This window comes from Microcebus murinus, chromosome 11 (genome assembly GCF_040939455.1).
Source record: "Microcebus murinus isolate Inina chromosome 11, M.murinus_Inina_mat1.0, whole genome shotgun sequence".
Lineage (NCBI taxonomy): Eukaryota > Metazoa > Chordata > Mammalia > Primates > Cheirogaleidae > Microcebus > Microcebus murinus.
Window position 1 is genome coordinate 70,192,892 of NC_134114.1, and position 12,445 is coordinate 70,205,336.

Consider the following 12,445-nt stretch of genomic DNA (forward strand, 5'->3'; position numbering starts at 1 on the left):
AGCCGTCAAGTAACAGAAGATATGATAATGAGACATCATCACAGTAGTCTATATTATTCAAAGGATGATTTTTTCTTAAAGAAAACAATTCTAAATTGTTATTGTTGAGGATATGAATTGCAAAGTGTATATCTTTATTTTATTGTCACAAAAGCATTTCTCACATAATTGAAGTAATTTATTGAAAGTACATAAGTTTATGATCTCACTCTTACCCATTGATAAACTCATTCTTTTAGGTTAAAACACAGACACACACACACACACAATATAGTGTAAAACTATAAGAGCTTACCATCTGATAGAACCACATTTTTTTTCCAATTTTTTGGTTTGACCCCACAAAATCTATTCACAAAGCACATATAAATGTTCTCTTTTGAGCTCATGAAACTTTCTTGATGAATAACTTAACCTTAGAAAATAAATTATCAGTTGATAAGCTTCTTCTGAAGAATAAAATATTACAATAACTCAAAGCATTACCATTTCTTTGCCAAAACGCATTTTGTCACATGACTATATGCCTTTTGACCTGGATAATTTTTCTGTTGCCCAAGTTTAGGGAGACATCAATCCCTTTCTTCTTAAAATAACATTCTTCTATAACAGCTGATTGTGGGGCAGAATTTAAAATGTGCATGATGGAAAGTGTGCTTGTGGAAAACCAGAATGAATGTTTTAAAGGATGTTACCATCCCTAGAAGAGGAGATATTATGAAATTTATAACTATTTACTGGTTTATATGCCGTTCAAATATAGTATATATTTTATATATTCTTGCTTTTCAGAGATAAGTTCGGGTGCATTTTTTCCCTATATGTTGTTAAGTGATAACACAATGACTCCAAATAATATATTAATATAAGTTTATTAATTATAATACCTATTAATATAAGGTCCTGAACAGCAATTATGACTTCCTTGTCCTCAAGCTGGCTATTCTTTTCTTGATCCCAATAGTAAATACAACCCCACATTAAGTAAGTGCCACAAATAATAAGATTTCCATTGAAAATAACATATTATTGGCAGAAGTAAGGTAACAAAAATATGGAAAGAAATCTCATCACAGAAAGTCAAGATGATGGAAATGATGGGCAGAAATTTAAGTAATGGGGAATTCCAAGAGCTGATTCACCTTGTATACCGAGGAGACATGCATATCAAAAAAGGAACAATGTCAATGTAGGTATTCTCCCTTTGTAGTAGTTATATTACTTCAGAAAGAAACTAAATAAAGGAAGAAAAACTCCACATTGGAGAGAACCTCTAACGACATTGTCTGGCTATCTTTAAGTCTTTGCTGCAAGTTTTTAATTCTTAGATTTTATATTCACCATTGGTGCTCAAAGACAGGCTGCATGCCAAAGCTCTGACATAAAAATGCGGAGACTTCATTCTCTACATCAAGATTCCAAAGAAGAAAATGATCTGTGCTTATATGAAAAATTCACCTTTGACTTTGAGCATAGTTATACCGCATATGAATACCAGTATTTAAATGTAATGCAAATAAGTGATACCCCCTTTCCAAAAACAAAGAGGAGAAATCCTTATGCAGACAAGAATCTTTAAGAAGATTGAAATAATTAGAAAAGCAATGTATTGCCACAACACAGTAACATAGTAAAACTTACAAGACTACATAGCATAGTCACATATCCCTTTGTTTCCCAGGAAGCACAATTTCCTGGAGGAAAGGATTCAGGGAACAGTTTTAGTTTAGTGCTGTGTGTGTGAAGGATGGTGGAGTAGGTAGCAATTGAAATGTCAAACTTCCTCTGGATTTTGCATTTAACACTGTGCTCTTGTAACACTAGTGTGGATGAATATGGCAAATGTTTTAGGGCACAGGGAAAATCTGAATGAATTAGCTGGTATTCAGTATGTCCCCAAAGGAAAAAAAAAATCAAATGAGTGAACTGATTTTACTTCACTAAGCATTCAATATCCCCATTAAATTTTTCAAAACTGAAAATCCCTTAGGCTAAAACCCAAAAGCTATGTTAACACATGTACTAAATATAATCTGCCAAGTACTCAAATAAGTGCTGAGTTAGACACGGGAATTCTGTATCTTCAGTGGAAGCTTGAAAAATGTATCAGTTCGAATGAATTAAGTATATTATTAATAATAAATAAAAATCCCAAGAATGTTATATATAAAAATAGTAGAGGATGTTTATTATTCATTTTAATTTATTTGTAGACTGAAGGGAAATAGGTGGATGTTTACTTAATTTATCATTAAAATCAAATTTAAGTTAATTTTAAATATAAATTATATGTATTTTTAAAGAAGAATATTTCTATTCTCTTTTATTCTACAATAAAATGGATTATTCACAGTAATTAATACTAAATGACCTATAATATCCTGCTCTAGCACTGCATATTAAATGTATCTGAAGGGGAAAATATTGCTGCATATTAATAGATTGTTATATTTTTTACATAAATATATCATAATGTAGACACAGAATGAAGAAAGTCAAATTACATTAATTGTAAAACACATATACTTTTAATATGACATCAATACAAAGAAGGAAGTATAATACAAATATGAACAGTGCAAACATTTCTTTAAAACTTCTTGAAACTTTATTTTGATTAGGAAGAAACACAGTGAACACTAAAGCAGAAGTATTCAGCAATCTTCCTTAATAAGTGCTTTCCCCTTTATTACAATGATAAAGGTTACTTTTAATGGGGCCCTGCCTTTTTTGTGTGTGTGCCAAATTATCTTTTGGTCATTAATGCTATAGGAACTTGGGAGAAGCTGTACAGTAAGAGACACTTGTTAAAACAGATTAATTCATTACTATAAATATAAAAACATTTTGATAGAAATATCCTTTAATTCATAATAATAAAAATGACAAAATTAAAGAAAAATAGCATGATTCAATCAGAATGGAAGAAAAAAGATTGCCATGTTCCAGGGTCTAAAAAAGTTTAGTCACAATTAAAAAGGAATACTGATTTTTTGGGTAGAAATTTGAGCAAACAAGAATATTACAAATAAAATCTCTTTGATTCAAGTCATATTCACATAAAAGTTCAATTTCATCTTGATATTTATCTGTGGCCAAGAGTGGCACCACCATGGAACAAATTTAAAGCTTAGTTTATATCTTACATATCTCACAAGTCATAAAAGAGCCAGGGCTTAGTAAGTTACAGGAACCATAAACTCCTCTCACTCTCTAGATCCATTAATTTCTTGAAGTGAGAAGAAGAAATGAGGGAAAAGTGTTCTTATCGTACACTTGAAAGATGTAGCAATACAGGAATTTTGAGTTTAGAAAACTTCACACTCAAAATTTTAGATGACTAAAAACAATAAATTGTGTGAATCTTTTTTTCCATGTGGAGCTGGCCCTGCTCCAGCCTCATACATCATTTTATTCCTGGAGCAAAGCAATTTTCTAGACCCTGTTGGACATATGGTGGAACCAGATGCTGAGAATGAGGCTGAGAAGTGACCAGAGATTAGCGAGAGGATGGTTTGGATGCTACTGATCAGTCTGGTTTCCATTTATTTAAAAATCATCACATGGTTTGCTTAAAATTTATGGGGGAAAAATAACAGTTGAATAGTGATGGAATCTTGTGGCATAGGTTGAAGAGACATGAGAGAGATTTGGGAAAGCAGCTGATAGTTCTTCTCACAAGAAAAGCTGAAAGATCACATGCTAAGAATTACCTTACTTGATCTTTTCCAACTCTTCCTCATTAGCATTGTCTGTAAATGAAATAAAGCATGTTCATTATCTTTTCACTCAAGTACAGAATAGGGCAGCCAATTGTTTTCTGGAGGAAACGTAACATTTATTAGCCCTCTAAACAAGCAAACAGTTTCCAGCAACAGCTAGACAAAAATTGCTTTCCACACACACACACACAACTAGAGAAGCAACTTTCACATTCAAGCAGTCTTTCTGGTGAGAGTTCATTTGCTTTATTCCTTTGTACAAAGAAAGAAATGGGACAGTATATTTTAAACAGGATGGAACATTTGGAATACCTTAATTATTGGCTGAAAAAAATACATTGGGTTTCATGATTTGCAATTGTTGCTTTTGGTGGTGGAGGTTGAGGGTATATATAACTTTGCCAGGTATATAATAATTTTTCTCTTCAAACACATTCAAAGTCGTTTGCTCTGGTGGCATCTTAGAATTGTCTCTGCTTTCAGTTACTATTTAACTACATCAGCATCTACAGATACTTCCAATTGAAAAAAATGCCATATATTGTGATGACTGTTGGTACATTTTCCTGCAAAAACATATCCTTTGAACTAGTTTGTCTGTGTATTTATGGTATTGTCTGAGGTATTTATGGCCAAAAGTTTTAATTAAGCCGCTGGAGATTTGGGATGAGTGTCCAAGATCGTTGGTCTCTTATGTAAAGAAAATCACAAAAGCCCAAAGATTTTTTATTTCTTCTATTTACTTGTAAAAATTTCTCAATGAACACTGACGTATTAACCTTCCTGATTAACCTCTTTATTCTATATCTTAGCTTTTAGGACCATTATCTTTAAGGCAGATGAAGTGAAGAATAGGAAATATTTGGAACAAAGAATATAGCTTCTAGAAATGCTTGCCATATTTGTCTATCAAGGAAGAGCACTGGTGCTTTAAAGAACTGTGTCTTCTTCAGGAGAATTCACTATAAAGAAGGACAATTTCAGAAACTACTCATGGATTACAAAAATAGAAAAAAGAAGAGATTTTAATATAAAACTAAGCCAACCTTCGACCTGAACCAAGAGAGTGGAATTACGTAGAGGTTTTAGGATAGGAAATAAAATAATCATGAAATTGTCAAAGATAATGATACATTCCTCTTTTCTACAGGTGGTGTTTTTTAAAGGCATGTTTTCCCTAAATACACTCTGTGTTAAATGCTGACCAAAACATGGAAGAGTAATAGATTTCCTAAGGTTACAATAATTCCCCCCACTTTTTTTTTTCAATAGAGGCAAGAAGCTGTAAAGTAGTATCAAATAGTATAGAAATATTTTATATTTTCAAAGTACTAGTATCCAATTCATTTTGAAGCAACAAATCCCACCATGGGGTTGTGGATGTGGACATCTAGTAGACTGGTAATAAATGTTTGTTTTTTATCCTAAATGAGTCATTATAATTAGTATCATCATCATCATCGCTACCACCACCACCACCACTACTTCCCCCATCATCACCAAAAGGCAATTGGAAACCAAATGCTTTGGTGGTATGCCATATTCACAAAAACTGCCCCATTAAGAATCACATAATAAATGCTCAACTTGCTCAGAAAGCAGTTTCAATGGACAAAGAATGGTAATTCCTAGATTCAATATTTTGTGTCAACTCAAGTGAGGACAATTAAGAGAAGTAAATAAGTAAAATCTCTTAATCCATGGTCATTTATCATCATCTTAGCACTTAAGAATCTTATAAAACTCCATTCTATTAGAAATGTCATGCAATGAAAAATGGGCTTAGAACTTTAGAAAGACTGGAATCTCATGGCAACATTAGTCGATATTATAAGGATTCAATACTACTGGTCAAATTCACATCCCCTGACTCAGAAGCTCTGCATACAAATTAACCTTCTCTATGTAAAACAAAGTATAGGGCTGGTATTTTTCCTGTCTCTCAAAATCGGCTTTATAAACAGGCTGCATGGTTTTATTCTTCAGATGGGGAAACTGATAGAGACAAAAAGTCAGTGATTTCCCTAAGTGTGAATATGCAAGATTTGGCAGTTATGAGAATCAATTATTTTCCTGATTCAATATTTAACGTTCTATTAGTAAACCCAGTGACTCTCAAAACAGCCCTATATTTTCTAATGAAAATTTTGCCTCTTGAGCCAAACCTGCTAACTAAGAAATGAGTTTAAGCATCCCGTTTCCAGGAAAAGTCCCTTTTCCTTTTAGGTAGTTAGATCAAGGTAGATTTAATAAAACTGAGAACAGCAGAAACTTTTAAAAAAATAAATTTAATAGACACACTATAAATACTGTTTACCTTTACTATCTGTGAGATATCTTAGAGAAAAAAGATGAGGGAAAGTTAAAAGAAGATGAAGCAAATTCCAGAAAAATAAGATTTATTTTTTTCTCTGTGATCTTAACTTCAGCTGAGAAACATATGAATTAGTTTTTGAAAGTGTTATTATCTGATACTATTAAATAGTATAGTGCAATTCAAATTCTTCATTAGAAGTTCCACTTCCTTGCAGCCAATAAAAGGAATAAAGTAGCATAAAAATATGGCCTGTGATAGAGTTGCAGAAATGATTGTTTTTAAGACTGTACAATCTCTATCCATTTTTTCCTATCATTTTTTTTGTTGTAGTGATTTTTTGGGCAACTATATAGCTACTATACATACACAGAAATCACAGGATGGTTAGATATTATAGTATATACATCTTATGAAACATATATATTCAACTTTGGGTAGGTGGATATTTCTTCAAGCGTTGGCTATGTAATAATTATAAAAAATATCAAAATTAAACCCAGATGAAAAAAATGTTTTAATTCATTAAAGACCAACTAAGGTCAATTCATATGTTTCTTTGACTTGTCAGTTTTTTAGCCTTAGCCAAGCAATTTGTAGATCTAGGTTATTTAAGAGAGTGTATAACACAAATTAACTCACTTTTATTTCACAAATTCTCCAATGAAGAAAGCTGTGGATTGAACTCTGCTAGAAAAAGAGCCAGAAAGAACTCAAATACACTATCAGACGAAAATGCCATATATAGGACAAATATGTATACACCACATACTTTTCCACATCCAAAACAGTACATGCAATAATAAACAGAAATGACAGTTGTGCCATGCAGCTCATCAGCATGCCCCCATGAAGGTTTTGGTTTCTTGTACACACAATGCTGGAAACTTAAAAAATATGTATATATCTGTTCATATCTGGGATTTTTAAAAAAGACTCAATCATGAACTCAATGGAGAAGATTTTAATATAGGCAACTGCATTTGTTATTACTCATACTACACTTTTAAAATTGCTGAAATAAGACATTGCATGTTTTAGAGGTTTTAGTAGATTCAGTAGCCTGATAGGTTTCTTACTCATTCTTCAGTTTTACTGATTTCCAAAACTGGCAATCCACACAAGGAGAAATCATCCCAACTGCATTATTCATGAAATGTATTGTTAGTATTAAGTACATAAAAAACTCACAAGATAACTAATTTAGAAATCTTAGCACTTTGTAATGCTAAGTACTCTGTATTTCCAGTTATTCATTTCTTCTTACTTTTTTATAGCATTTTCTTCACATTAATGCTCTATTTCCTATTTGATTGTTAGGATTTATCTGTTAAAGGCTTTTGAAACTCATCTCTTTCATTCTCTATTTTCATACATATAAAATATTTAGCAAAGTTTTATAAACACAAGCATAAGAATAAATGTGGTTTTGGAACTAAAGTCTCCAGTCTTGAAAGCTTAAAATAAATTATTTCTGAGCTAGTAATCAAAGAGAACAGAACTCTTCTTATAATTTTGCCATCTGAAGGTCAATGCAAAATTATCCTCTATTCCTTCCCTACACATCATTCTGAATTTTGAGACTATGAAGCATTCAGTAACTGATTTCTCATTTGCTGCATTTTTAGTTTCAATTTCTCTAAATAAGGTTTGTTCCTGGATAATTTGTGCAAGTTCAGCATGCCATTTTCACTGCAGCAGTATGTTACATATTTTAGACATATGAAAATTTAATTTGAAGACACATTGGATCTCTGGTTGTTTTTAACAAAGTAACTTCAAATGTAGCCCAACGAAATATATTTGGTTGATATAAGACATGTCAGAAAATGAAACAAAAAAAAATACAGTGACATATTTATAACTCATTGTCATCGTTAGAATTCCTTGAGAAGAGTGCTATAGCTTGATTTTAAGTAGATTATCTTTAATATATTAATTTTAAGAACTTACAAAAGAAAATTTAATCATTATTTAATCATGATTTAATATTGTTTGTGAAAACCTCAAGAATTTGAAATATTGAGGTAAGAAAAAAAAAAAAAGGTAAAATACCTTCCCCTGGGCCTTTGAAGCACTCCTTCAGATCTCTGTAGATATATGTCTACAAACAACTGAACAAACTCTAGGCATAGAAGGCTGGACTAGGTTTGAGAGAAGTCATCATAAGAAAGGGTTTATATATATAATTTCCCCTCCTAGGAGTGATAAGATGTAGGATGGAGGTGACTTGAAATACAGGCATATGGTAGGCAGGACAAGTGACGCTGAAGAAAGCTTGGACTTGACAGAAGGTGAACTGTGAAGGAATTTGTGTGTCTGGGACAGAAATTACAAGTGAGGGAGCATATGTTGCTTGTTGGAGAGCCTTCAAGTTCCTCATCAGGAGTTTCTGCTTAGTTAATGAAATAGTCACAGGTCACTTTAAAGAATTAGGAGGGAGTCCTAGACATTAGCCCAATAGTAGGTGATTCTAGTAGATGATTACTAAGTGTTTTTTTTTTTTTTTTTACATAGATGGCTATAAATGGTCCTTGTTTAGAGTTTCAAAATCTAAAACAAAGTGTTGATAAATCTAATGACTAATTTTAGAGAAGTTAATAAAATAGTTATAAGACTGCTATATAGGACAAACAAAGAAAAAAACAAAAAAGCAAATTTATATGTGTTTGTTGGGAATTTTCATAATGTAAAGCATACATGTGGAAACCCAGATTCAAATATAGGCCATCAGTATAGTAGAATACTCGGCCCCAGTAGAATTTCCTATGGGAAATCTTCTATCCTTCCTCCTCTCTCCCCTGGCTCAGCTTGCTTCTCTACAACCAAGCCCCTTCCCTGCCCACACCCACAAGGATGACCCAGCATGGCCATCACCCCTGTCTCTGCCTCCTCAGGTGTGACTGAGGTCAGGATGGGAAGTACAAGGATGTTCACCAGCCAGAGGCTGGCTCTGGTACACACTGCATTCACCGTGCCTTTTGTGAGCACTGGCTGAGCCACTCGCTTCTCTGATGATAAGAAAGAAGCCAGGGGAGAGTCAACAAGGGGATGGCAAAGAAGACACCATTTCCCAGTTAATGCAGCAGAATAAATGCACTGCTCTCTGGGACTCAGCAACAGGAAGACATGAAGTAAGGCAATGCATAAAAAATACTTGGCAGTAAAGAGTTTCTTCTAAAATATCTGGGGTAGTCAAAGGGATTTGAGCCAAGGAAATGGCATGAGGATTTCATGAGGAACTCTTTGTGCTAAGGGTGAATGTGGCTGGAGAGATTCAATGAAGAGAAAGGAAAAGGAAGATTAGAAGATGAAGAAAACCAGACTTTTGATATGTAACTGTTTCACATAACTCACCTGTTTTTCCTCTCTGTTCATGTTTGATAACTTACTGATGATCAGCTCCCGGGCACTGTAATATCTTTAAATGTTTTTTTTCTAATTAGAAAGACACTGTGCCTAAAAATTAAGTTTGAGCTGCCATTGAGATTAAAGAATTTTTGCAAAGATTGTTGAATGAAAAATAACATTGGGCTTATGCTGACATATATTTCTATAAAATTTAGAACTCAACAGCTTCATCATAAGGTTTCCTGATACTAACTTGCTCCCTCAAACCCTCAGTTTGATGGTATGGTATTTAATAAAGATCCCTTTAATGTAAAATTTCAGCAGACTACCCATTATCAAGTCATTCAACAAGCTACAGTAGCTGCTATATGATTCCAATCTCTAGTAATATTGCAAGTTTGGATGGTTTGGGACTACACAGGACCTCGGGCACTTAGGTATTTTCACTTATGAAGTACTGTCCTTCATCAAAATAACAAAGAACCTCAGTTCAAGAATAGTCTATCACCAAGTTTTGTTGATTTTACCTCCTCTAGGTAAACCTGTCAATTTCCCTCTATCTCTACCTCTGACAGTTCCAATCTAAAACTCAATCATCTTTCATATGATTTTTGCAATGGCCTCCTAATTGGTCTCCAAGTATTCATTCTCAGTCTTTTAATCTGTTTTCTACAATACAGCTACAGAGGTATTTTCAAACGACAAATATGATTATGCTCCTTCCTATTTACAGATCTTTCAATGCCTCCCTGTTGCTCTTTGGGAAAAGACGACAAACCCTTACATGCTCAATGGGCTCAACACAGTCTGGGCATCCTCCTTCCACTCCAGTGTCATCAGCCCCCTGATTGCCCACACTCTCTTTGCTTCTACCTTCTGTAAGCTCCAGTACTTTGCCAGTTCTTGGATTCTAGCATGCTTTCTCCAGCCACAGGGTCTTTGCATGTGTTGTTACCTCTGCTTGAAATATTTCCTCTCTTCCTGGTTTTTTGCTTTATTAACTCCTATTCCCACTCTGTACCTCAGCTCCAATTTGACTTCCTTGACAGAGAATCCCTGTCCCGCTGACTAATACAAATTCTCCTATATTTGCTCTTTCAGCAACATGTAACTCTCCTTTCATGGCATTTAAGTCAGTTGTCATTGTATATTTCCATCAGTGACTATTTGATTCCTGGGTTCTCCACTGGATCTAAGTTCTCTTATATCCTAAAAAACTAGCACAAGAATTGGCTTATAGTAGGTTTTTGGTGAATAATCAGATTATTTGAATAAAACATAAAGTGGACATTTATAATTTATTCCTATGCATGGATTAGCCAGCTAGGATACACATCTTGGCTTGTGCTGGGGGAAATGGTATCTTCTGAAGTGGTGACCTCTAAAATGATGGGCTTCAATTTCTAAATAGTCTTTGTAAAATGTTTCCCTCACCCACCCTCTGCATAAGTGTGCATCTGCACACATATGGTCATAGTTTCACTATGTCAAGTTCTCATAGTAGGTATTAATATTATTTGGTAATATTTGTTGGAAAACAGAAATTTCTTCCTCAGTAAATAAAGTACAGGTACTTAACCCATAATTAGCAAATATTACATATGAATTTACATGTTCATAGTTTAATTTTTTTAAAGGAATGAATAGAAATACTTCTTGAAAGGGTGCAATGAGTTTATAGTATTTCCAAATCTGAAGTTGAAATTCACTATTTTTACCTATAGTCTAGGGAAAAATGTCAATAATACCCTTTTGGCAGACAATATATAATCAACTTTAATCATGCATTATTTTAAGACAGCAGTACATACATTGCTGAAATAAGGGTATTTGAACTTGCCTAAAAAAAATTATGTCTACTATTAAAATGTGTTACAATCAGAGCTAGTTAGAGTAGTTCTCAGGCACATGAAAGCACACTGAGTCTAATAAATAATTGCTGGTAAATTGTGGCAGAAAGTACACTGGTAAGCATACTGATGTGGGCCAAACCTGATATTTTTTAATGTCACTTCGATGGCATGGGAGTCATTGGCTCCTCTGTATATCCCTTGTCATTTTCTCATAGCAGCATGGTGTGCAAGGAAGTACAGACAGCTAGTGCTGAAAAATGGGTAATACTGATACGGAAGCCCATCAAAAAGATGAAAAGTACTCACTTATCATTCAGTAAACAAATACCAGAAAGCAGAAACTCTGTTATAATTTCAACTCATTTTCTTTGTTACGGTTCACCTGACAATACAGTCAAAATAGGAGGGTCTGGATACTACTCTTCAACATGGAATTTCAAAGATTCAAGTCACTAATAAATATATTCCCTGAATGAATACCAGTATTTGCCTACAATATAACATATATGAAATTCAGCAGTAAAGTGAAAATAAAAGCTGCAAATCTGTTTCTTATTTATAACAAGAGGTTCTGATCTGGAGCATGGAATGGGAAATTTGAGTTGAAAAGATATTAATACAATGAGCATGGCCTGGCCATACCCAGGATACTCACAGATACAAAGAACAGGCCAGATTTTCATATGCAGCTTCTCTTTATTATCAACTCTGTGTCCAAGAAGGCTCTCAACATTGAATAAGTGAGAAAAGAAAGAGCTCCTGCTAGGTTGTGGGGAACTTACCACATCCCTGGACTCTCCTTCTTTAGGGGTAAGAACCACCGAGAGCAAAATGATCCCAAGATCATGGTCAGGGTAATGGGGATCCTTCAGAGTGAGGGTCACATCTGTGGGCCTGGGATATAAAATATTTAGACTTTAAATAGTTATTAAATGCATAAGCCAAATATATATATAATTTTTATAAACAATTTAGTATTTTAAAAGGGGAAAAACAATTTTGCCTTTGTTTATTTTCTTGGTACAATTTTTGTTGTTATTAAAATATCATCATTGTATTAAGGTACCCAATAAACTATGGGACAGCCAATTTGGTATATCTGAATTCACTGGATGAATTTCTGTCCTTCATGGGATTCTAGAAAGTTGCTGAAAAGGCAAAGAAATGACAACCCTATTGAGAAACCTATCAGTCCCTTTTCTTTG

General features: G+C 33.7%; 1 protein-coding gene across 8 annotated transcripts in view; it reads right to left on the bottom strand.

The window, feature by feature from the left end:
* MCTP1 (multiple C2 and transmembrane domain containing 1) overlaps nucleotides 1-12,445 on the bottom strand; it is a 496,961-nt gene that overhangs the window by 207,250 nt on the left and 277,266 nt on the right. For 6 of the 8 annotated variants that reach the window (XM_076008188.1, XM_020290177.2, XM_076008189.1 and 3 more), the window contains exons 5-6: nucleotides 12,023-12,134; nucleotides 3,714-3,752 (exon numbers count right to left, since the gene is read on the bottom strand). In XM_076008188.1, coding sequence (XP_075864303.1) covers nucleotides 3,714-3,752; nucleotides 12,023-12,134 — 151 coding nt within the window. The remainder of the gene's footprint in view (nucleotides 1-3,713; nucleotides 3,753-12,022; nucleotides 12,135-12,445) is intronic. The other 2 variants (XM_076008190.1, XM_076008192.1) reach the window with 1 other exon arrangement.